Consider the following 24652-nt stretch of genomic DNA (forward strand, 5'->3'; position numbering starts at 1 on the left):
GAATGGGGACATCATTTTTATGAATTTTGGGCAGTGATCTGACTGTAGGTAATTTTGGGTTCATTACAGTTAATTTCTGATAATCTTGATCATTTAAAATGAAGTTAGAATTTTTAAGAAGGTTCTTTAAGTTACGCTGTATTTTGTTTGTTGGATCTTTGTTAATTAAGGTATAGGTATAAATAACTTAATGTTATTATTTCAATCTAATATCATCAATACGGACCAAAAATGATATTTATTACATGTAATGTCAATGCCAACCAGGCAATAGTAAAACCTAACAAGTACTTGAACCTAAAAAATTAAAATAGGCAAGATTTCTAGAGATATCAAGTTTCTTAAAGATTGCTTGAAATTAGAGTTGGTACCTAAATTTCTCAAATCTTTACAAAGAAAAAGTCATCCCTATTCAAAATCTAATGCCACTCAAAAGAAAGTAAACAACATATGGTTGAAAAATGAAATTAAACTATTATACAAGAAGAAATCTTTACTAAATTTACAATTATATAGGACTCATTTGACCATCTCTCAGAAATTACCCCCACTTGAATGGAGCTCATTTTTAAGGTACACTGACATCAAACTATCTTACGTATTAGACAAGAAACAGAAAACCCTAAACCATAAATTACTTTGTCTTCAAGAAAACAAATGTAAAACTCCTGACCAAAATACAAACAACAAAGTGTCCCCTTCCCATTTGACTAACATTCCCACTACAATCAACCTATCTAATGCAACCTTCTCTAACCAAGAATTAAATCTATTAGATAAAGGCATCAAACATAATTGGCCTAATCACAAAAAGGCAGAAGACATCATCACTACCATCGCTGAAACCGAAACTAATATCGATAAACAAATCCCAATTGATAAACAGAATGACGTACGATATGAAGTAAAAAAGAAACTCCCAACTTTGATTAATGAGATAACATCTAATAATAACTACAATGTCTCGAAACAAATTCTAAACCTGAAATCCAAAATCCATAACAACAACGTAGTAATTACAAAAGCAGATAAGGGCAACACCATAGTAATAATGAACAAACAAGATTACATCAATAAAACTGAAAACTTTTTTTCAGACAATACCTATACCTTAATTAACAAAGATCCAACAAACAAAATACAGCGTAACTTAAAGAACCTTCTTAAAAATTCTAACTTCATTTTAAATGATCAAGATTATCAGAAATTAACTGTAATGAACCCAAAATTACCTACAGTCAGATCACTGCCCAAAATTCATAAAAATGATGTCCCCATTCGGCCTATAATTAATAGTATCAATAGTCCTACCTATAAAACCTCTCAATTCCTACACAAATTCCTAAAAAAACACTTCAAATTTCACAACTCCAACCCCATAAAGAACTCGATCGAACTTTGTAATTCCCTAAATAATTTCAGTCTACAACCAAACCACGTTTTATGTTCTTTTGACATCACCAACATGTATACTAATATCCCTATCAACAATACTATTAACATCATAAAAAACAATCTGTTGAAACATAGCACATTGAGTAAAATCGAAATTGATGAATGGTTAAAATTACTTAATTTCGTTTTAGACAACAACTATTTTACCTTCAATAAGAAAATTTACAAACAAGAAGGTCTAGCGATGGGAGACCCGTTGTCTGGAATACTAGCCGATATATACTTAGATAATCTCGAACATAGTAAGATTATTAATAACATCAACGGACTCTGTCTTTGGCATCGCTATGTTGATGATACCATAGCTATCATTGATAAACAAATCAACAACAGCAATAACATACTATCATTCCTCAACAACTTAGATAATAATATTAAATTCACTAAAGAAGATGAGTTCAATAACTCTTTGAACTTCTTAGATATCAAAATCACACGAGCATTGAACAAATTCGACTTCCAAATATACAGAAAACCCACCTTTTCTCCAACAACCATAAAAAATGATTCTTTACATCCCAACTCACATAAAAAAGCCACTTATCACAGTTTAATATATAGAGCATTAAAGATCCCTATGTCCTCTACTAATTTAAAGAAAGAATTACTATTCATCAAGGAAATAGCTAAATTCAATGGATTTAACACGAGTATGATTGATAAAATCATCAATAAAACCAAACTGAAATTAGCTACCAATCTAACCCCATTAAAACCCGTCAAACCAAAATACGCTAAATTCACGTTCACTAACCATAGCATTTACCCGATAACCAATTCATTAATGAAGCACGAAATAAAAATAGCCTTCACAACAAAAAACACTAATCGTAATTTATTCTTCAATCACAACTCTATCAACATCACAGACAATAGTTACTCTGGATCAGGAATATACAGATTGAAATGCTCTACATGTAATTTTTCTTATGTTGGCCAAACTGGCCGCAGCTTCTCTACCAGATATGCCGAGCATTACAATGCCCAAAGACACAACAAATTCTCCGCAATGGCCAACCATATGAGGGACACCGGGCATAAATTCACCACAATAGAACAAGACCTCCATGTCCTAAAAAGAGTCGATAAAAGCAAACTCATGACAGAATATGAAAACTTATTTATTTTCCTCGACCAACATTTTAATAAAGATAAAAATCTAAATGACACTATTGATAAAAAAAGCCCCTTGTATGAACAGATTCTTATTTTATTACGAGAATCAACTTCCCTCACCAACAAATTCTTAAAAATCTTCAACCTCACATCAATTAGAGTTCCCACCTCCCCTACAGCTAATATACCCCCCTCCCTTCCCCCCGCCGCTAGCACCTCTAATTCAAATACAACCAATAAACCCATAGCCACACCCACCGGAACATCGCTCCCTCCAATAGCCTTACACCGTTACAACACGCGCAGTAATACACTCTCTTCCTTCCCTCCCACCAATAGCAGCCCCCCTCCAATAGTTACATCAACGCAAACAGATCCCCCTCCAGCACAAAACTTCAGTTATAACACACGTAGCAAGAAGTCTACGGTTGCAAATTCTTCTAACTCATAATATTACAAGCTATCTTTGTCACCGTCAAATGGTAAGTGCATACGATTCTACTTCAATATTTTTCAAATATCTTTTCACACAATTAACTCTACGTTTCTTGCTTCCATTTACAGATTCCACTTTTATATGCTTTTTCAACTAGAATATCCACAAACTCACAATTTACAACATTTGAACATCACTTCAAATTTTGAGATGGTCCATAGTGATCCTATTTGAAACTGTTCTTCAACTTCTATCCACCTACTTCATATCCTCAACGTGTTCTACAACTTCACCATATGCATCTGACTTTCGTCTTTTATCTTCAAGATCATGATGAACTTTGGATCTCTCGACTAACCTTGACTTTTATTCTCTCCTCTTTACTTTGATTATATAAGATTTTTCGCCATCGTCTAATTATAACCGCCATAACTATCAACTTTACTTTTATGCAATCTTACTACTTGTTGTATAACAATCTGTTGTTTTATCCATTGTACTTATTTTAGCAGCCTTCTAATGTTAATTTCGTTAATACTTCCACTATTGTATCTCATCACATTGTATTTTCAAACCATCATTGTTATTTTTAATGTTATTTTACTTCAAATCTCTTCAAGATTTTAAAAATTCATTTCATTACTACATGTTATTTAGACGCTTATTTTTAATTTAAGGTTAAGACTATGGCTGATGATGCCTTCAGGGAAGGCGAAACATGTCCCACTATTAGCTAACAAATTTATGTAAATCATCCAAGACGATTTTGTATTGATTAGGTGGTCTAATAAATAACTTAATGTTATTATTTCAATGCAAATACATACCGAAACGCAAAAGGAATTAAATTAAATCACCAAAATCAGAAAACATAGAGAATGACATTGAAATAACACTTACCGCAGAATACTGGAGTTCCCGAGGGGAACTCCTCGAGCACCTCCAGACTCGAGGACGGTCAGATGGAATCGACGCCGAGCATACGCATCATTTTCCCGAAGCCGGCAAAAGGGCCGGAAATGGCCCGATCACAACCAACCAATGGGAAACAATTTCCCCTAGATTCCCGTTTGCCAATACAATTGCATGACCATATATGGTCATTTCCTGGCCTACTGATGTGAGAGGATTTACATCACCTGTTTCAACATCGGTAACTGCTCGTGCGGTATAGGATATTTCTCAACTAAAGCACCTTTACATTTTGATCAGACTACAATTTTGTCATACAGAATTACAAAAATTAATTTCAAGTTAAAACATCCCAAATGTTTTTTCTTCATGCTTGCTGACACTAACTCAAATGATCAATTACACAAAATTTATATACAAAAAAATAACTTCAAAATACTTTTGCAACTTGCAATGTTCATACTTTTCAATATATCTTGCTGTCCTAAATTACATTTCAAAAAAATGTTTACAAACATATTTAAGTTAATATTTCTTGCAGTGAAAATAATTCCAGCAGAGTCCAGAGTTCTTATTTCTTCATTTCTCAGAATACACAATATTACAAACAAAAATGAAATCCTTTAGACACGTTAAATAAAAAAACTTTAAAATTATATTTCCCTTAGTTCCAGTTCTCCGTCCCACCACATATTACAATCCTGGTATTCATTTCTGGTGCAGGGCCATGTGTCTCCCCAGAAGTGGAAAACTTGTTTCGATTTTTTTTACTTCCTGATGGGGAATTGAATCCACATCTTTCAAGGTGAACAGAGTATGCCTTTACCACCTCAGCTTGGCAATTATAGTAGGAGTCAGAAAACTTCTAACAGTGTGAAATAATAGACTACACGGCTCAGTACTGTTCAATTATTAACAACCACACTTTAGTGTTACATTGTTACATCATCGGCAGGCAGGCTGAGGCATTGCCATGTCAACCAGCAGACTCATCTCAGAGCTGCCAGGGAGATAATCACTCAAGGAAGTACGTGAACCCTGTATAAAAGATGAATTTGCTCCATCAGTTCAGGAGTTATCAGTGAAGTATACTGAACAAAAATGGTTTAAAATAAATGGAGGTTTTACAGATAGTCGATAGATTTTACAGAAGTCAGTAGTATATAGGAAAACATGAAATTACTGTTTTGATCTTCCTGGGAACCCTCAGTCTCTTCAGTGATTTTTAAGTTGTATACAGATCAAAACCTGGCCATAGATCAATAGTCTCTACATACAAAGTTTGGTTGAGATATATTCAGCCATTTCCCCATGATAGTGGATCAAACAGACATGAAAATTAAAAACAACTGATATGATCTTGAGTTGATCTGAAACATAAATATTTCAAAAAATTGCAATATAAATGAATGTTCAGGGAATAGATCCCCTAGAATGCACATGAAAGAGTGGGTGCAAGTTGTCAGTACTGAATGTGTGTATTTTTGATTAATTAGAATCAACAAGCTAAGACATACATGTTAAATGTCACCCCAACATTTTTGTAGAATTTACTGGAGAAACCACTGCTAGGATGGCTTAGAGTGGAATTTTAACCCACTTCTATTCTCAGAATTGACAGTGGATTTCAAAGAGAATGTAATAGAATGCAAAGTAAGTGAAGATTATATTTGTCCAAAGTATAAGACAGGGCCTCTCGAGATGCATTCACCGGTGTGTTGTGCGACGCAGGGTGTTAAAGGCGAATTAGCTAGGTTGACCAGACTGCAGACCTCCACTCCTCAATTTTGAGCAATAGCGCACTCTCTCCTTTTCTCTACGCCTGTCCTGCTCGCTCCACCTGTTTCTCCCTTCCTTACTTGCTCTGCAGCACTCCACCATCCAAGCAGAGTTGAGCCCAGCTTAGTCGAGTCGCCCCAAGACAAAACACTGGTCCGAACTGAGTTGGACCGATGCATGGTGGAGAGAACCTCTGCGCCTCGGTTTACATGCTTGAGTTTTTGGGTGTTTAAGAGGCCCTGGTATAGGAGAATGTAGGTTACCAGAGCTAAGGCTAAACATATAAAAACCAAGCTCGATAGCTGCAGTCGCTTAATTGCAGCCAGTATCCAGTATTCGGGTGATAGTGGGTTCGAGCCCCACTGTCGGGAGTCCTGAAGATGGTTTTTCGTGGTTTCCCATTTTTACACAAGGCAAATGCTGGGGCTGTACCTAATTAAGGCCACGTCCGCTTCCTTCCCACTCCTAGCTCCTTCCTGTCCCATCATCGCCATAAGACCTGTCTGTGTCGGTGTGACATAAAGCAACTTGCAAGGAAAAAACCATATAAAACTGTAGGTGCTAAAGATCAAAATAATGTATGAGAATACAAGAGATGAGTAATGTAGAGAGGACCATCATCTGAAGGATGAGATAATCAAAAAGAATAAGTTGACTGAAGGAGAGTGGCTTTAGTAGTTACTGTATGTCCTCATATTCTATAGAATGTAACCCTTAAAAATGTACAAAATATTGTGGGAAAAGCATGAAGACATGTAATAGAAGAGATGTTTCTGTCAAGTGGTACTGAAATGAGAACCAGCCTGTGCACTGACATTCAAATAATAACAGTTCTTAACTTGGCCAGTTCTGTAAAAGTGGAAACATCCACGTAGAGAAATTATGTAGGGCATTCAAAAATAGCAGTTTGAAATTCATGCCCGGTATGTGTGAAAAGAGATGCTATATTTCCACCTTTGGCCACCAGATGTCATTGGTACTGCGCACAGGTAGAACAGTGCTGTGTCATTCGTGCTAGTGTGTGGGTCCATTCCTAGGCACCTTGGAAGTAGACAATCATGGGCAGTGATGGACTGAGTAGTTTTTTTTTTCTGCTCCACACATTTACACAAGATTAGTAGCTGTATATGGAGAAGCAGTACTAAGTCTCAGAATGGTGTTTCACTGGATACCAGATTCAAAGACAGCGAAACTATGTTGAAAAAAAAAAAAAAAAGAAAGTAGTGGACTTCTAGCAACTGCATAACAAACCAGACAGTGACAATACCCAGTGCATGTCAGACTTGGTACTGGAGAACAGGCAAGTCACTTTTGATGGACAAGAGAATGCAACAGGTTTGTCATGCAGAACTTCTCCAGCATGACAATACGTGGCCACATGGCAGTTAGCAGACCATTGCCACCCTGGGTGCTCTAGACTACACCGTGCTGTCTTATCCACAAAACATGCCAGGTCTAGACCTTCACGATGCTCTATTCGACGCAACCAAAGAAGTTCTTCTCCAACAGTGAGCTTCAGGTAGGATGGGTACCAGGATACACCAAAGGAATGGTTTCTGCACAAAAATGGAAACTTCCAGAACAATGGCAAACATGCATAGTCACTGGCAGGGAATACCCCTATTATATTCTGTATTTATTTTGTTTCTATAAATGGTTATTTAGTAGAAACAGAGGTGTAAGGAAAAGCATTTACGAACCAACTTCCCCTTCTACCGACATGAATATGGACTGAATAACATAAAGGTTATAGGCCTTATGGTCGGTGCAAGAGGGACAATTCCTAATTTCATCAAAGAATTCCACTCAAGATTCTAACTACCAGAGTCGTTGATGAAAAATGTGGTCCTCAAAGCCTTGAAAGGTTCATTATCCATACTGATAAATCATTCATTTATCGTTTATTTATAAATGTATTTACTATACTTTGTCCTCATGGGCAACCTGCTTGTGGGGAAAGTGTTTATTCTCTGAATAAATGTATCTGTAGTATTATGTGTGCTCAAGTGAAGTTTTAACAAAGTTTGTTCTCAGTTCACTAACTGTTTCAGGGTTCCCTAGTGGCATGCCTCATTGGATTGCTCCAGCTCTTGGATGAGTTCCACTACAAACGACTCTGGGAGGAGCTGGGAGATCGCAAGCCCACCAAAGACTTCCTTTTACGGGTATTCCTGGTGTTCCGTGATCTAGTTAAACAGGAAGTGTTCCCACCTGACTGGCTCATCATACGAATGGTAGCTAACCATGTAATGCTCACAGCTCTACAAGAACTGGCTCAGCCTTTGGTATTTAGTTTTCTGGACAGCCGATGTCACTTTGATCATCAGGTACGTCACTCTGTTACCTTTTAGGATTTTATTGCTCTGTATATCTTGAATATACAAATGAATGTATGCTTGCGAGTTCTGTAAAACTTTTCATGGACTAAAAGTGAAATGTAATACCTAGTTAAACCATAAAGATGTCTTCACATTGTACTAACTGCCAATTTACCAACATGGACCTGAAATGCTTGACCTGAACAACATTTTTTTTTTTAATTAAAGGAACAGATGTGTGCTCTCTGTAAGAAGTAATAGGAAAAGCTAAGTGGGGCAAAAGCTAGAAACTAAACATTGGTTTAGGAATAAGGAGGAAGTTCTGTAGGACTAAACAATAGGGTGGAATGATCACCCAAAGAACAAAGGTGGTTTTAGTGGGAAGAGATTCAAAATGAAAACCTGAAAGAAAGGAGAAAATTGAAGGTTACTCTACTTTGCATTTTGTTAGGAAGTTTATAGATGGGTGTGGGCAGAATAAAAGGGAGCACAGTGATTGATTGGATAATGATGGAAGAGATGATAACTTTAAAATGTTACAGCCGTACCTGAAGAAGCTTTTAGTGGTGGTTGCATAGCAATTACAGTAAATTGGGAAGTTGATAGGATTGTACACTTACAGAAGAGATTAAATTGTACAAACAGGAAGATAGGTAGGTATGGGAATAGTTTTTGAAGGAATTGAAACATGTACTGTAATACCAAGGAAAGAGATCAGGAATGTTGAAGAGGAGTGGAAGAATTTTAACAGTGCATTTGTTTACAGAATGTTATAGTAGAGGTCAGGAAAGGTAAAAGAGAAAGACACTATGGTGGAATGACATAGTGGGGGAAAAAGAAAAAAAAATATTTGAAGAAGAGAAGAAACTATGGAGAAAACAACAGAGACTGAACACATTTGGAGGAAGTACACCAAAACAAAGTTCAACTGCCGTTAAATTTCGATAACAATGTCTATCCTCTCAATTTTCCATACTTCCAAGCTTTTCAACAGCCAATTCTTCCTTTACCATATTTCAATAATTTTTTATTTTCCATGTCTTATTTTTCTGTTTTATCTTTCCTAATGTTGTTCCACAAAATAACAATGGAGACAAATTTCATGTTAAAATTCTTCCTTTTTCAACATTCTCAATCTATTTTTGTGGTAATATGTATCAGTTCCTTCATAATTATTTTTGATTCTATCTGCATTTCTGTTTGCACACTCCATTCTCTTCTGTAAGTGTACATTCCTACCTGGTTGCCAGTTTACTATTATTGCTCTCTGAACACTATAAAAGCATCATTATGCATAATTGTAACAACCATTAGTTTATTACAGTAGGCGCTCGCTGATCGGACATGTCTTAAACCATTAAGTTGTCCGATTACTGGAAGTGTCCGACTATTGGAAGTAATCCAGAATATCTGAGTTTGGCATTTAAAAACACACAATTTGATTACTGTCAGATTTTTTATTATGGACACTCGAGTTTAGGCTTTAATTATAAACAAACTATTAGGCCTATTGCAATACGAGTTATACCAATATTTTCCTTGTGTAATTCTACATTAGCGTATATAAGACACATTGTTTTCAACATTCATTAAATTTTTTTATTTGTGGTTGTAATAAATATTGCCTGGGTTTTTCGCTTCTTCTCTAGAAAGTGCTCTTCAAAATATATACAAGGAAAACTACTTGTCTGATGGTAATGGAATTTTTATATGTTATAACCACATGTATTTGTAGTGTAATACTCAAGTTACAATATTTTTCAACCACCCTGAAAAAAGTTCGTATCATTTTCCTAAAGCAACTCTTTCTCAGCCCGGGATAAACATACAGCAGCAAGCTTGGGCTTGTTTTGAAGCACTCAGTCATGGTTATCAGAAACTACAACAACTGTAACCGTACAGTGTGGTACTGAAGTTATGAAGAGTAATATTGAAAAGAGGTTTTGTGTACTCCGGACCGTGCGATTAACAGCAGGCCGGGTGGTGAAATCGGGCACAGTGTTGCTGCATTCAGTAGTAATCACACACGCAACGAACACAGCTTTTCGTTTACTTTCAACCTTTAATTTTATTTCCTCTTATAAATTCCACTTCCCATCACCTTTTCTCATAAAGGCTTTGGGCCTTCAATGGCAGGTTTAAAAATGGTTGACTTCCTAATTTAGAAATATCACACTGTACAATTTTTACAAGAGTTATTTGCATTATTATTTACATATATTTACAATAATTAATTATATCAGTTTCCTTTGTCTGAAAAATTGCTGTGTTCCGATGAATCGGTGCTGCTGTCATTCATGTTGATTATGACTGGCTTGAAATAAGGGACATTTTCAGACAGTCCATCTTTCTCCCATTAGTGGTCTTCAATTTTCTTAGCGTGTTTAATACATTGTTTCCAGAGTTCAGGTAATTTGTGATAATCGTCAACTCCAGGTGGTAGTGAAATATTCTTTGATATTATCCAAGATATAATTTCTGGTTTCAGCCATGATATGTTCGGGTTTCTAGATGAAGGATTGACCATCGTATGATATAGAGTACCGGGCGAGTTGGCCGTGTGCGTAGAGGTGCGCGACTGTGAGCTCGCATCCGGGAGATATGGGGTTCGAATCCCACTGTTGGCAGCCCTGAAGATGGTTTTCCGTGGTTTCCCATTTTCACACCAGGCAAATGCTGGGGCTGTACCTTAATTAAGGCCATGGCCGCTTCCTTCCAACTCCTAGGCCTTTCCTATCCCATCGTCGCCATAAGACCTATCTGTGTCGGTGCGATGTAAAGCCCCTAGCAAAAAAAAGTGACATGGAGCTTGATCTATAACAACAGCCGACCTTTGAGGCAATAAACTCAGGACTTTCGTGAACCATTCTTCATAATGAGTCGAGTTCATCTCATTATAGTAATCACCACCTTTCTTGCCAATAAAGTAAAATTCTGCACCGTCAAGAAATCGTTCTTCACTTCCAATGTGTAAAATTATGGTGCGTTTCCCAGCTCCAGACAGTGTTTTGAACCCTCCACGCCATCCCTAAATTTACTGAATGTACCCTCTGTACAGATTATAGTTGTCAAAGTTGTTTTCTAAAGCTTCAACCACATTTTCTTGCCACCCATATTTCATAGTATGGTTCTGTCTGCACCAGGTTTCGTCTGTAAAGAAGATCTTGTAGCCCTGTGCTCTTAAGTCTCGAATTCATCTAAGGCAGGTATGTCGGGATACAGCAACTGTGGAATTTATAAGAGGAAATAAAATTAAAGATTGAAAGTAAACAAAAAGCTGTGTTCGTTGTGCGCGTAATTACTACTGAATGTGGCAACACTGGGCCTGATTTCACCACCCGGCCTGCTGTTAATCGCACGGTCCGGAGTACACAAAACCTCCTTTCAATATTACTCTTCATAAATTCAGTACCATACTGTACGGTTACAGTTCAAAACAGGCCTAAGCTTGCTGCTGTACGTTTATCCTGGGCTGAGAAAGAGTTGCTTTAGAAAAATGATAAGAACTTTTTTCAGGGTGGTTGAAAAAAAATTGTAACTTGAGTATTACACTACTAATACATGTGGTTATAACATATAAAAGTTCCATTACCATCAGACAAGTAGTTTTCCTTGTATATATTTCCAAGTGAGCGCTTCCTAGAGAAGAAGCCAAAAACCCAGGCAATATTTATTACAACCACAAATAAAAAATATTTAATGAATGTCGAAAACAATGTGTCTTTATACGCTAATGTAGAATTAAACAAGAAAAATATTGGTATAACTCGCATTGCAATAGGCCTATTAGTTCGTTTGTAATTAAATCACTCGAGTGTCCATAATAAAAAATCCGACAGTAGGCTATAGAGTTTAATGTAAAGTAGGGTACATTTATTGAAAAACTATACTTTTAAAATTAACTGTACAGTATATTGTACTTTTATTTACGTAAACTCCCGTTAACACTGAACTAAACTGTAACACTTACAATGACTTAACAGGTAAGTACACATGTATTAAGGTTATGATGCTACACTTCACTAAGACTGACTGACACTGCCTAATAATAACCTATCTGTAGTGGCATCAAGCAACAGGAATAATAGGGGTGGAGTGCAGCAAACTTGCTTTTGTCCTATTACCGAGCGGTCGCCCATAAAAACCGTCTGACTATAGAGCTGACCATTCCCACACGAAAAGCGTTCAAAACGTCAGATTACTGGAAATGTCGGAATATTGAATGTCCGATTAGCGAATGCCTACTGTATTGTTTGCTTTTTCCTATGAATATGTATCATCAAGATTTTAATTCTCTTATTCTCAATCCTTACCTGTTAATTTTATGGCTTCACTTGAAGCCCAGTAATCCAAACGAATGGGACCTGTTTGGATTCAGAAATGTTAAGATTATTTGAAAAAGGAAAAAGAAAGATGCATGTTACAGCTACAACATTAGCAACCACAAGACAGCATAGCATACAGAATGCAATACAAAATTACTTACAGTATTTGTCATTTCTATTTTATAGCTTGACTTGTATTAGAGCTACAGTCTACCAGAATTCAATTAACAAAGTACTATACAGGGGTTCTGTTAAATGCCAGCTTAAAAAATCATATTAAATTACAGTTTTCTTCTTCTTCTTCTTCTTCTTCTTCTTCTTCTTCTTCTTCTTCTTCTTCTGCTTCATTTGTCCCTCCTGGTGGTGGGGTCTTCTACATGGATTTGTTGTTTCCATTTAGTTCTGTCCTGGGTTATGTTATGTCTTGTAAACAATTTTTCTTTTCCTTCAAAGAATTGTTTCTTCTCTACCACATTAAAAATTTTCTTCAGTTTAAAGTACAAATTGATCATCAGTCACCTGGTAAACTCTAAATGAGAGTATCCTTATATTAAATTTGTTTATATTTGAGAATTTGTACTTTGACTTTAACATTGAAAAAAAAAAAAAAAAAAAAAAAAAAAAGTGATGATGAACACTCAGATCTTGTGAAAAGTATCAGCCCATCGCTGTTTAGGTTGTCCCTGTGGTCTCCTACCGACGACTTCTAATGTCTTTGTGACAGTATCGGCTCCCGTCCTTAGTACATGTCCGAACCATCGTAGATTTTATCCTGAATCGGTGCAATGCAAAATTTTTCTCTAATGGTGGTTTCATTGGAAATTTGGTCAAGTTTAGTGACACCAGCTGTCCACCTCAACATCCCCGTCTCCATGATGCCTAGTTGACGCTCTGCCTCAGTTGTAGTCGGCCAATATTCGCAACCATACAGTGCAACAGGTCAGGTGACAGTGCGATAGATTTTTGATTTGGAATTACTTTTCATCTTCCGGTCACAAGTACAGTACTATGATTAAATCTGTTCATTTCATTTCCAATTGGTATTTTAATTTTTCCCCTCTGTCATAGATTCTGTTTGAATTATCCAAAATGTTGTATTTGCAAGGTTTGGATTAACAGGATTCTACTGTATTTTTACTCCGTGAGCCAGATATTTGCTATAATCAGCTGTTCTTTCCTGCTGAAAGTAAATTATCACATCCATGTCTTTATTCTTACTGTCACTTTCAGATGGTTCCAAGACCTCTTGACTTTCTTTCTTTGTCTCTTCCCACCTGTGCATTTATACCTCCCATTATCATTTCTTCCTTATCTTGTAAACAGTTTTTATTTTTCTTCAAGGAATTGTGTCTTCTCTACCACATTTAAAGTTTTCTTAAGTTAAAAGTACTAATTGATCTGTCACCTGGTAAACTCTAAATAAGAGTATCCTTATATGAGATAATTGTTTATATTTCTGAATTTATACTTTGACTTTAACATTGCTTTTGGACAGCATCTTTTGTACACCTTTATTCTGTACTATGTTGTTTATTTTTCCTATTGTTTTGATTTCATGTATATAATGCTATATAGATATTGATAAACATAGAAAAGTTTCATCTGTATGCATATCTGTTGTCAGTTATGGAGCAACTACTTCAACCTGGCTGTAGCTTTCCTGACTCAACCTTCCTTGCAGCTGGAGAAATTCAGTGAGGTGAAACGGGAGAAAATAATTGAAAAATATGGTGACATGCGAGTTTTGATGGGTTTCCAGATCCTCTCCATGTGGTCCAATCTAGGTTAGTAGACATACTATGTTAATTAATGTATCAGTCTACAAAATGTACCAAAAAAATACCATTGTGATATTGAAGTACTTCTCTAAGAAGATTTATCTCAGAAAATGAAACTGTACCAATGTCCCTCATTGGTTTACAAAACATGAACACTTACGAAACTCTTCATCACTGCAATTAGTGCACTAGAAAGCTGATATATTTATAATGAATTTTCAAATTTCATTCTGGTTTTGATAAGAGAGAGAGAGAGAGAGAGAGAGAGAGAGAGAAAGAGAAAGAAAGGAAATTTGATAAACTTCCTTAGACTTGTATTTAAACTATGTATCTCTTAGTTAATTAATAGATGAACTCTTATGTAACTCATGCTATCATGCTGCAGGATGAACCATCGTTGATGCTGAGAAAGATAAGGGATTCAACGTATACCAAGAAATTCAGCGTCTCTCCTCTGATGGCAGAATTCGGTGAATAGACACCATCGAGTACAGGCTCACAATGATATACCATAGACCCTACCATAAGGTTTGAGACTCACATTAATCGACCCAAGAATGATCATCTATGAATCTACGGTTGAATATTTTAAAGAAAAGTATAACTTTACAGAAATATCAGTCACTGCTTTGATGATTGGAGCGAGAGGCACCATCCTGAAACTTTTTGCAGACTTCTGTAAACAGTTCAGACTTCCAAAAACCTTCATCACTACCATTGCAGTTAGTGAACTAAAAGGCTCAAATGATCATATGCTGGTCTTTACAGTGGATAAGTGTATTTTAGTCACCTTGACAAAGAATACTGCAATGTATTTGAAATGTCAGTAAACTGCATGGAACTTACAGAAAACAACAACATGGTTCAACCCAGAAGAAGAACCAAATAAAGAGAATATTTGATCATAACAATACAATTCCCAAGAAAAAATCCAAAGGTTCATCGAAGTTAAACAGGATATGGCTGAGCTGGGTATCACAAGAAAAAAAGATGTTAAATAGAGCCATTTTCAGAAAAAGGATTAAGGAGTTTGCGAGAGGTTCCAGGAGAAAGAGAAGAAGCAAAGGAAATATGTCTGTATGGAGAAAGAAGGAGGGAACATAGTGAAAGAATTAGGAAATACTTACTGGAACGATAGGAAGGCAAGGCGATGAAAGAATCATGAAGTTACTTCATGTGGCCCACAGCTAGGAAGAAGAAGAAGAAGAAGAAGAAGAAGAAGAAGAAGAAGAAGAAGAAGAAGAAGAATATTTGTTTAATGTTGCCACCCATGACCAATATTACATTGGAGAAGTGATAGTCTACTCATGCTATTATCATTTTTATCTTTAACTAGGTGATGTACCCGTGCTTTGCAACGGGATTCTCAGAAAGACTGACTTTGTGGTTTTCTTAACCTGAAATCAACATAGGTCATTACAAAAACGTAAGTATGAATGTAGCGATTAAAAGCAATGCTATCATATAAAATACTCGATCAAATGGAAAGCCGCACGTTTTATCACTTTTAACGAACAGTTCTGCGGTTTGATTGTTGTGCCAATCTAACAGTCCAAAGTTCCAGAGCTGGGATGACCAGGTCGCAGATTGCCATGAACACTCATCTGCCGTTATTCCGCTAAATATGCACACTGTTCATTCCAGTCAGTGCCTCAGAGTAGGGATTGAATAGCCCGAATGCTATGATAATCCAGTGTGTTACGTACCAGTAGAATCAGAAAATTTATATACCAGGGGAACGTTATGCTAAAGAAGAAAGTTATCTAACTCCCCATCTACTTCCCATCAATATTCAGGCAGGCTGTTACACTCTGTACGACTGGGCGAGTTGACCGTGTGGTTAGCGGTGCGCAGCTGTGAGCTTCCATCCGAGAGGTAGTGGATGCGAACCCCATTGTCGGCAGCGCTGACGATGGTATTCCGTGGTTTCCCCACTTTCACACCAGTCAAATGCTGGGCCTGTACCTTAATTAAGGTCTAAGGCACTCCTAGCCCTTTCCTATCCCATCGTCGCCATAAAACCTATCTATGTCGGTGCGACGTAAATCAAATAAAAAATACTCTGTACACAGCAGTAATCCTATCTACCGGAGATGAAGGGCAACAGATGACACAAAGCACATCACGACAAACAGTGGTCAATGTAATGTTATTGTTGATCAATGTTATGAGCTTTCTATATTGTAGGCCTTCACATTTAGTTTTCTTTTGACTCTGTGATTTGTAAAATATTTTATACCATAAACTGTAGTTTCTTATTCTCCGACTTTACATACCGATTTTCATTAAATACTGTTTACCCATTTCTGGTTTCTCGGCGCTGATATGGACTTAGTAACAAAAATCCAAAATCATGAATATCTTTGTGATCATAGCCAGTACGGTAACAATGTATAAGACATGAATAATAGGAAATTTAATACTATATAACCCTAGTTGTGTAGCATTCATCGATTACACCTCTAATAAGAAATATTTGAGAATTACATTTTAGGCCTTCCCCTAAACTACCATTTCACTCAGCGTGAATAAAATAATTTACAGCCTAGACTATAGGGACTTATTTCCTGACTTTGCATACCGATTTTCATCAAGATAGGACTACTAATAACAACAATATTTGAGAATTATATTTTAGGCCTTCCCCTAAACTACCATTTCACTCAGCGTGAGTAAAATGATTTATAGCCTAGATTGTAGAGTCTCATCCCCCGACTTCACATACCGATTTTCATTAGACCACTAATAACATAAATAGTTGAGAATTCAATTTTAGGCCTTCCCCTAAACTACCATTTCACTCAGCGTGAGTAAAATGATTTATAGCCTAGATTGTAGAGGCTCATCCCCTGACTTCACATACCGATTTTCATTAAATTCTCTTCCACCGTTTTCTCGTGATGCATGTACAGACAGACAGACAGACAGACAGACAGACAGACAGACAGACAGACAGACAGACAGACAGACAGAAATTACGGAAAAGTAAAAAGTGCATTTCCTTGTTACTATGGACATGACCGATACAGAAATACCATTATTTTCAAATTCTGAGCAATGTACAGACAAAACTCTTATTTTATATATATAGATGTATTCATCACCAGAAGCTTGATTTATATTTAATTAGTAATCACTTACTATGGCAGCACAAAGGCAACACAATTTGACTATACATAGTACATTCTTGCCCGGTATGGAGGCCTCAGTGTTGTTCTAGGAGCAAAAATCGTGCTGTATGTAACAATTATGATACACCATCGACCTATAATTTGCAAATTATGCATCAAAATATCAAAACAAGAATGCAAGAACACCTCGTAAACAGGGCTAGCAAAAATCAAACAGAGGCTCTTCTCAAATAGAAGAAGGCTGACATTGTAGCACAGTAACACTGTGGCCTATTACATTACATCAGTCCAAGGAAAGTGGATGAAAGCTCACAATGCTGTGCATTATTCTTGGAAGGTAATTGGGACATCTTTTCACTCATAAAATTGTTATATTGCAAAATGGAATACATCTAACATCAATATCACCAATAAGTACATCCAGACCTTCATGAGCACATGACATTTTCAGCTTAGAGAAGGGTTGTTCTTCTTCCTCGTCCATACTCTTGTCCTTGGTGGTAAGAGACAGAAAATGACGAGCGATCTCTTCTCTAATCTGGATCTGGTACCCTGGTTCTCCCTCTTGTCTATCTAACTACTTGTGAATCTTTTAAAGTGGGTCCTGTTTCACTGGCTGCTGACAATGACTGAAGATAATCAATGGCTTCACAACCCTCTGAATTATACTCTACATCTGTGTCAAAAAGAAGTTTATTCCAGCAGTTGATCAGCTTAGAACTTTTTATTTCATTCCAAGCAGAAGCCCAGTTACAAATGGTTGATTTCATGTTGTATGTGCAAATGCTCTGCAATGTTCTTTGCCATCGCATGTCTTCTTCTTTGTCCTGAGGTTCTCTAGTACAACCATCAATTCGTCAAGAGACTTCCTTTAGTACAATCTTTCGCATGCCAAAATAACACCTTGATCCCTTGGTTGGATAAGCAAGGTTGTATTGGGAGGCAATGCCTGGCACTTAATTTTTCCATCACTGTCACATATCTTCGCAGTTGGATGCGCTGGAACGTTGTCCACAAGCGAAATGGCCTTGACATCATTAGAGGGCAATCTTTAGATCTTCAATTTGGAATCATCGCATTTCAGGAACAAACTATCTTTGGAAACACTTCCTTCAGAGTGACTCCTTTAGTTTGACCATCTTCGTCCTGCACTGCACAGGAAACGGCCCTATTTCCAAATGCATCCACTCGTTGCCCTGTCCGAAAATGCCCACTGTCACAGTACTGTTGCTATGAGGGAATTGTTTGCATAATGGAGGTTGGAGGTCCTGAAGCATCCCTTCTATTCACCGGACTTGAGTTCATATGACTTTGATTTGTTCCTCAAACTCAATGAACCATTTCAAAGGAAGTGTTTCCATACTTCATGCAGTAGGGCACTCCATTGCGGACATCAACAAAGGCGGCACTGCTACTGGTATCCTATGCTTCCACACATCCGGTAACAGGTATAACATATTGCAATGGGATTGTACTAAAGGCCTGTGGAGGTATGGTGCTTCTACAATAAATTGTTTTATATTTATCTATATGTTGCCAACTACTTTTTTTTTTTTTTTTTTTCAATCCCTTGTAATGTTTTAGTTCAAGCTTCCATTTCAATTGCTTGCTGTTTCTCCCTATCCTTCCTTTGTTTCTTAAACATCCCCTCCGTTACTAATTTACATATTTCCATATTTTGTTGAAATGTTTGCTGTTCATACTGATTTATTTGAAGGTCAGAATGATTGGAAAAGTTATAATGTTCTGTCTGTATACAGGTGAACACAAGATTAATTTCATCCCTTCAATGGTGGGGCCATTTCTAGAAGTTACTCTAGTACCTGAATCAGAGTTGCGCAAAGCAACATTACACATCTTCTTTGACATGATGGAGTGTGAGCAGAAAGTCCGTGGGAACTTCAAACAGGTAAAGCTCTCCTCTACTTCTTCTTAAATTCATGTTCTAAGCAGTGGCGGCGCGTGACTTTCGTCACTGGGGGTTCAACAGAAGAAAAAAATTGCACCCCCCCCTCCACCTCTCCCGCCGTGGGCCGTAACCTCCCAAAATAAGATGATAGAAGTTTTGAAAATGTGATCGAATACGAGAGAAGCAGACAATAATGCCGATATTTACCACATGCAAAATTAGAAATGTTTCACAATTGACTTACCCTATGTAGACAGCTTATACAAAAAAATCCATCCTGCGCTCCTTGAGGGATGCAAATTTATCTATAACTGCTTCGTTGAAGTCCACAGAGTCTCGAACCAAGTCCTTTTCAATTGACAGCATAGCAAGAGCATTAAGTCTATCCTCGGTCATTGTGCTGCGCAAGAAAGTCTTTATTCTTTTCAGGGTTGAGAAGCACCTTTCTGCTTCAGATGTCGTCATGGGAATAGTAATAACTATATTTAAAAGTTTTATGCTTTCACCAAAGACACTCTGCAACTTATTTTCTAAAAGAAACTGCAACAAAGTCGTAGCCCCAGAAACAGTTCGAAAATCATTTCTCATGTATAATATTTCAAGTTCGGTTCTCAGTTTCGGTTTGTCGAGAAATGGGTAGGCCTCACACGCTTTGTACAGAAATGAGTGGGGAAACTGCTTCTCAAAGCTGCCGAAATTTTCAGCTTGAAACAAGTTTGCTGCAAGAAGGTGGTTTGTGAATTGAAACCGTTCCTTTGCTTGAAGAATGACTGTGTCACAAACTTCTTTTGCCGCAACTCGTTTCGAGGTACGCAGCGGCCCTCGTGATACCTTCACTGGCGGGGGCAGTATATCATGTTCGTCAGGGATGTGGTCAATTTTATTTTCTCGAACCATTTTTATAGCAGCCTCGAAACCTGAAAGTGTGCCTTTGACTTCCAACGGATCTGAATTTCGCTTTTGTAGCTGACTGTATAAAATGTCCACATGAGGCATTATCTGATGGAAAACAGCCAACCAGAACTGAAATAACGGGTGCTCCAATTTTAAACGCAAACCTCTTGCTTGCGATATGGTGTTAGGCTGTCGAGAGGTAGTTTCCAGTTGATCCAGGCATTCGATGAGGGCATCTCTGTTCTCGTAAACTACTTCAACGGTCCTTGATTTAAAATTCCACCTTGTGCTTGAAGCATGAGGTACTCTTCTACCAACTACTTCGGTCAATACACCTGATCGCTGCGGGGAGTTATTAAAGAAGCTGGGGATTTCACTTAAATCTGCAAAAAATATACGGACATCCGTATTCTGGCTTGTCGCTTGTGCCATGACAAAGTTCAAAGAATGGGCGTAACAGTGAACATAATGTGCATGCTTAAAATCTTCCCTGATGAGAGCTTGCACTCCTGAATGGCGACCACTCATTACATTCGCCCCATAGTAACTTTGTGAAATTATCTGGGCTATCAACAACATCGCTCAAAGAAGATTTTAAACACTCTGCTATTGTCTTAGCATCATGACTAGCGGGTGAGAGGAAACCCCAAAATCTTTCAACTGGCTTACCGTTGGGAAGAACGTAGCGCAGTACAATAACTAATTGTGCTGTAGTTGATATATCGGTGGTCTCGTCTGCGATTACCGAAATGAAGGGCGCAGTTGTGATTTCTTTCTTTATTTTCTTGCGACAATTTCAAACATGCACGAAAGCAGTTCATTCTGAATGTCTTTCGAGGTGCCTTTGAAAACAGTAGCTTTGGACAGATGGTCCTTTAAAGCAACGTCAATTTCAGAACTAAAATTAACGAGGCCTCGGAATATGCCAGGATTCGACGATTCACTTGTTTCGTCATGCCCGCGCAATGCCAACTCAAATGCGCCACAGAACTTTACACAGTCGATAATTTTTGACAGCACATAACGATTTTTCCGTACTTGATCGTTGTGTCTTTCGACAGATTGCCTGTAAGCACAATCAAGTTGCTGCCGGATATCGTGTTTTCCCAGAAGATCGAATTGTAACTGGGCAAGCATATGAGATTTAGAACTTTCGTGTTTATTTTTTGGGACAAATGTCCTAAATCTACCACTCCGACTTTGGTCCAAGTCCCTTCGTTTTCATCACTCACGAAGCATAAACACGGAAAACAAAACAACCTGTTAGTAACTTCGCACCCACAGATCCACTCGATTCTTTTGTATATATCCATTCTGAATTTACGCACGATTTCTTTACTTTTACTTTTAGTCTGCCTCGTTATAACAAGATCAGGCATTGGGCGCCCGGCATTCTTAATCTCAAGTTTTCGCTCAAGAGAGAGACAAGAAAAGTTTGTCTTCTTAAGTATCTGGACACTGTTCAAACTCATTATGTAGCTCCTTACCTTTCCGGGGCACAAAGATTGTGGACGTAACTACAACGCACAAAAACACGCACACGCACACGGACAAAAGATTGTAACTTCTTTATATCCTAAAAATTAAGTTTCAGAACGGCACAACGGTGCATAAAAACACTCACACGCTTGCACAGCGTACAATAATGTTACGAATTATGATAATTGCTAAGTACAAACGTTTACACACACTAGTTACACACTTGAAAAACACGAGGAAACTATAGGAATGAATGTTCGCACTTTTCACAATGTTGGTAACTTAATTTTAAGAACTAGTGTGAGGTGGTCAATTAGCGTTTTCATTGGTATTACCTTTCTGCTACTCTTTGCCTCAATGATTTTTAAGCTATGCTTCTCTCCAAAAAAGTAATTATTCCAAAGAAGGCAAATGAATAGATGTTTAGTAAGTATTGATATATTTGGGACAAGGTATCAATTGGAATTTGGCAATTTAATATGACTTTTGGTAGTAATGATGCTGTTCAACACTAGCGCTAATTATGTGCACTATTCTCTGCTGCCTGGTTAAATTCCTGTAAGGGCAACAGATGGCAGGCACATACTATTACAGTTTTCTTACCCCAACAACACGACTTGCGACAGACTTGAGAGAGAGTGGCATACTGCGCATGCCTACACCACGGATATTCTTTTCTGCGATATCCAGGTCTTGCCTTAATGCTGACAGACTTCCCCCCGCACCTCACTGGTCCCTTCGCCTAAGTACGGACGGAGATGCCGCCTTGTATGGGGGTTCATTCCAGACGAGTCTCCAGCCACAGATTATGCGCAGCTCACATGAATTAAAAGCCAGTACGAGTATATTACGGACAGATGGGCTTAGCACGAGCTTTGAGAATGACAAGGGAATCGTGAAAATTAAGTAGCTGAGTACAATTTGATATAAACTGGAGGTGCATTGCTCCATTGCGCTATACCAGAAACCGCCACTGGTTCTAAGAGAAATACTGTACTTTCTTTCTCTTTCATGTATCTTATTTCCCCAGATCTTATACCCATTTCTGAGTACATGTATAGCACCCTACAACTGTTCCTGCTATTTGTTCTGCTACTTGGATAAATTAGTGTCAAACACTGCAAACTTTGCTACACCTTTCCTTTTTTATTATTGTGAAAGAAATAGATAATAATAATAATAATAATAATAATAATAATAATAATAATAATAATAATAATAATAATAATAATAATAATAATAATAATAATAATAATAAATTAATTATTAATTATAATATAATTCTCTTGGATTTTAACTTTATTTCTTCATCTGAAATCACAACTGTGATCGATCTGTTGACCTTGGTTTGTAGTCTGGTTTGTTCGTCAGTGAGTTTCTTGATTTTTAAATCTGCTATTGTAATTTGTAGTTCCTTCATATCTTTCTTTCCATAATATATCTAATGTTGCTCTTTATGTTCCATAATTTTTCTATAATTCTGATGATCCTATTTTCTGATGTCCTGAGTAGATGTCCAAAAATTGAGATTTGTTTCTTCCTTATTGTGCTCATTACCAGTTCTATTTCCTTGTAGACTGTTTCATTAGAAGCTAGTCTGCAGTGTTCATTTTCTTGGTAGATTTTGTTATGCACATTCTGATTCTTCTTTCAATCTTGAGTTTTCTGTCTATTTCTGCAGTGTTAGTTATTTTGAAAATGGTTTCACTTGCATATGTTATTTCTGGTTATATAACTGTTTTTTAGTTTTATAGTGGCTATTGAAAGATCTTTTTTATTGTATTTTGTTGTATTTTTATTGATATATAGTGCTCTGTTATGCCATGTCTGTTTTTCATTGAGGTTATGTTTTATTATTTTATTATTTCCTGTTCTTCTATGATGCTTTCATTTATGAGCCTGTGTCTCCAACCTGACATCAGATGAGAAATCGGCTGCCCCTAACATGGGGTACAGATGCCGTAGGCAGTCATCCACTCTGGACAAGACGTTACTATTAAAAACCGATATCTGCCCCCCAGTGGAACATTTTACTCAATTAGTCCCAAGTACTGGGCTGCCTCTTCCACCACCGCTGTGCCACTTTCTCCACCGGAGATGCTGTTGAGGTCTTCACTCTTTACTCTGAGCGTGAGCCCTCCATATTTATAACTCCCAGAGAGAGTGTCCCAGCATTATAAATCCTCCAAAAGTAGGTGTACCTGTTGGTTCACAGTTCCTGTTGGGCATTGAGACTAGTCCTGTACAAGTGCAAGGGGTTCCCTATCTGCCACCTGGGAATGTGTCCTGTAGAGGTCAGATGCCCCTTGGCAGCAGGAACAACCACCACCACCACCACCATCACCACCTAGGGAGCGCTTATGCAAAAAAAATCTGGAGGTTCACTTTCATTCCCAATATCCGTTGAGCCTAGCTAATAGTTTTTCCTTTTTCTCCTGCGAGAGTGATTTCCAGGACGTAGTACTTTTGGGTGGCAGGGACCAAGAATGAACCATATGACAGAATTCGGAGTGCTCTAGGACATCAAGGTCAGAAATCCCAGTAGAATCTAGGTCTTTTTGGACTTCATTGAGCCAAAGGCTTCCAGTCTTACAGCTTTTAATCAGTGAAAATATCTTCTTCGTAGGCCTATTGTTGTCAATTCATGAACTTAAGCCACCTACATCACATGCCAGTATTGACTGTTTTGAGCTATCGGTATAGTTCGGAATTCACTTTTAGTCAGTAGGTTACATCTGGGAGTACTCTGGGTCCATTAATTTTCCTGAGGTTACGTCTTTCAACTTTTTCTAGGTCATCCATGGTACTTGTACCTTTCCTGTTCATTAGCAAAGTCTCTGCTGTAGTGACGGATATTGGTATTCTTTGAAATGCGCTACGTGCAGTATCAGTTTCATGACAGTCACACTCAACTCTCCCAAGCATTCCATAGATGATCATCAAAGGGAATTTTTTCCAGGGTGCAAGTTCTCAAAGTACTTGGTCTTGTCTTACAATACCTGCAGTCCTGTCTTCACCGCTGTCTCATGTAGGACTTGGACTACAATGGCACCTTTCTCAAAGTTGCTGGCTAGAATCACAATGTCATTTACAAAGGCAAGTCACCTGGTTTCGATCTTC

At 37.5% G+C, this 24652-nt stretch overlaps 1 protein-coding gene across 1 annotated transcript in view; it reads left to right on the forward strand.

Annotated features, from left to right (window-relative positions):
• spg (dedicator of cytokinesis spg) overlaps positions 1-24652 on the forward strand; it is a 783360-nt gene that overhangs the window by 661824 nt on the left and 96884 nt on the right. The window contains exons 21-23 of the mRNA XM_067136588.2: positions 7750-8025; positions 13966-14125; positions 19011-19159. Of these exons, the coding sequence (XP_066992689.2) occupies positions 7750-8025; positions 13966-14125; positions 19011-19159 (585 nt within the window). The remainder of the gene's footprint in view (positions 1-7749; positions 8026-13965; positions 14126-19010; positions 19160-24652) is intronic.

This window comes from Anabrus simplex, chromosome 1 (assembly GCF_040414725.1).
Source record: "Anabrus simplex isolate iqAnaSimp1 chromosome 1, ASM4041472v1, whole genome shotgun sequence".
Classification (NCBI taxonomy): Eukaryota; Metazoa; Arthropoda; class Insecta; order Orthoptera; family Tettigoniidae; genus Anabrus; species Anabrus simplex.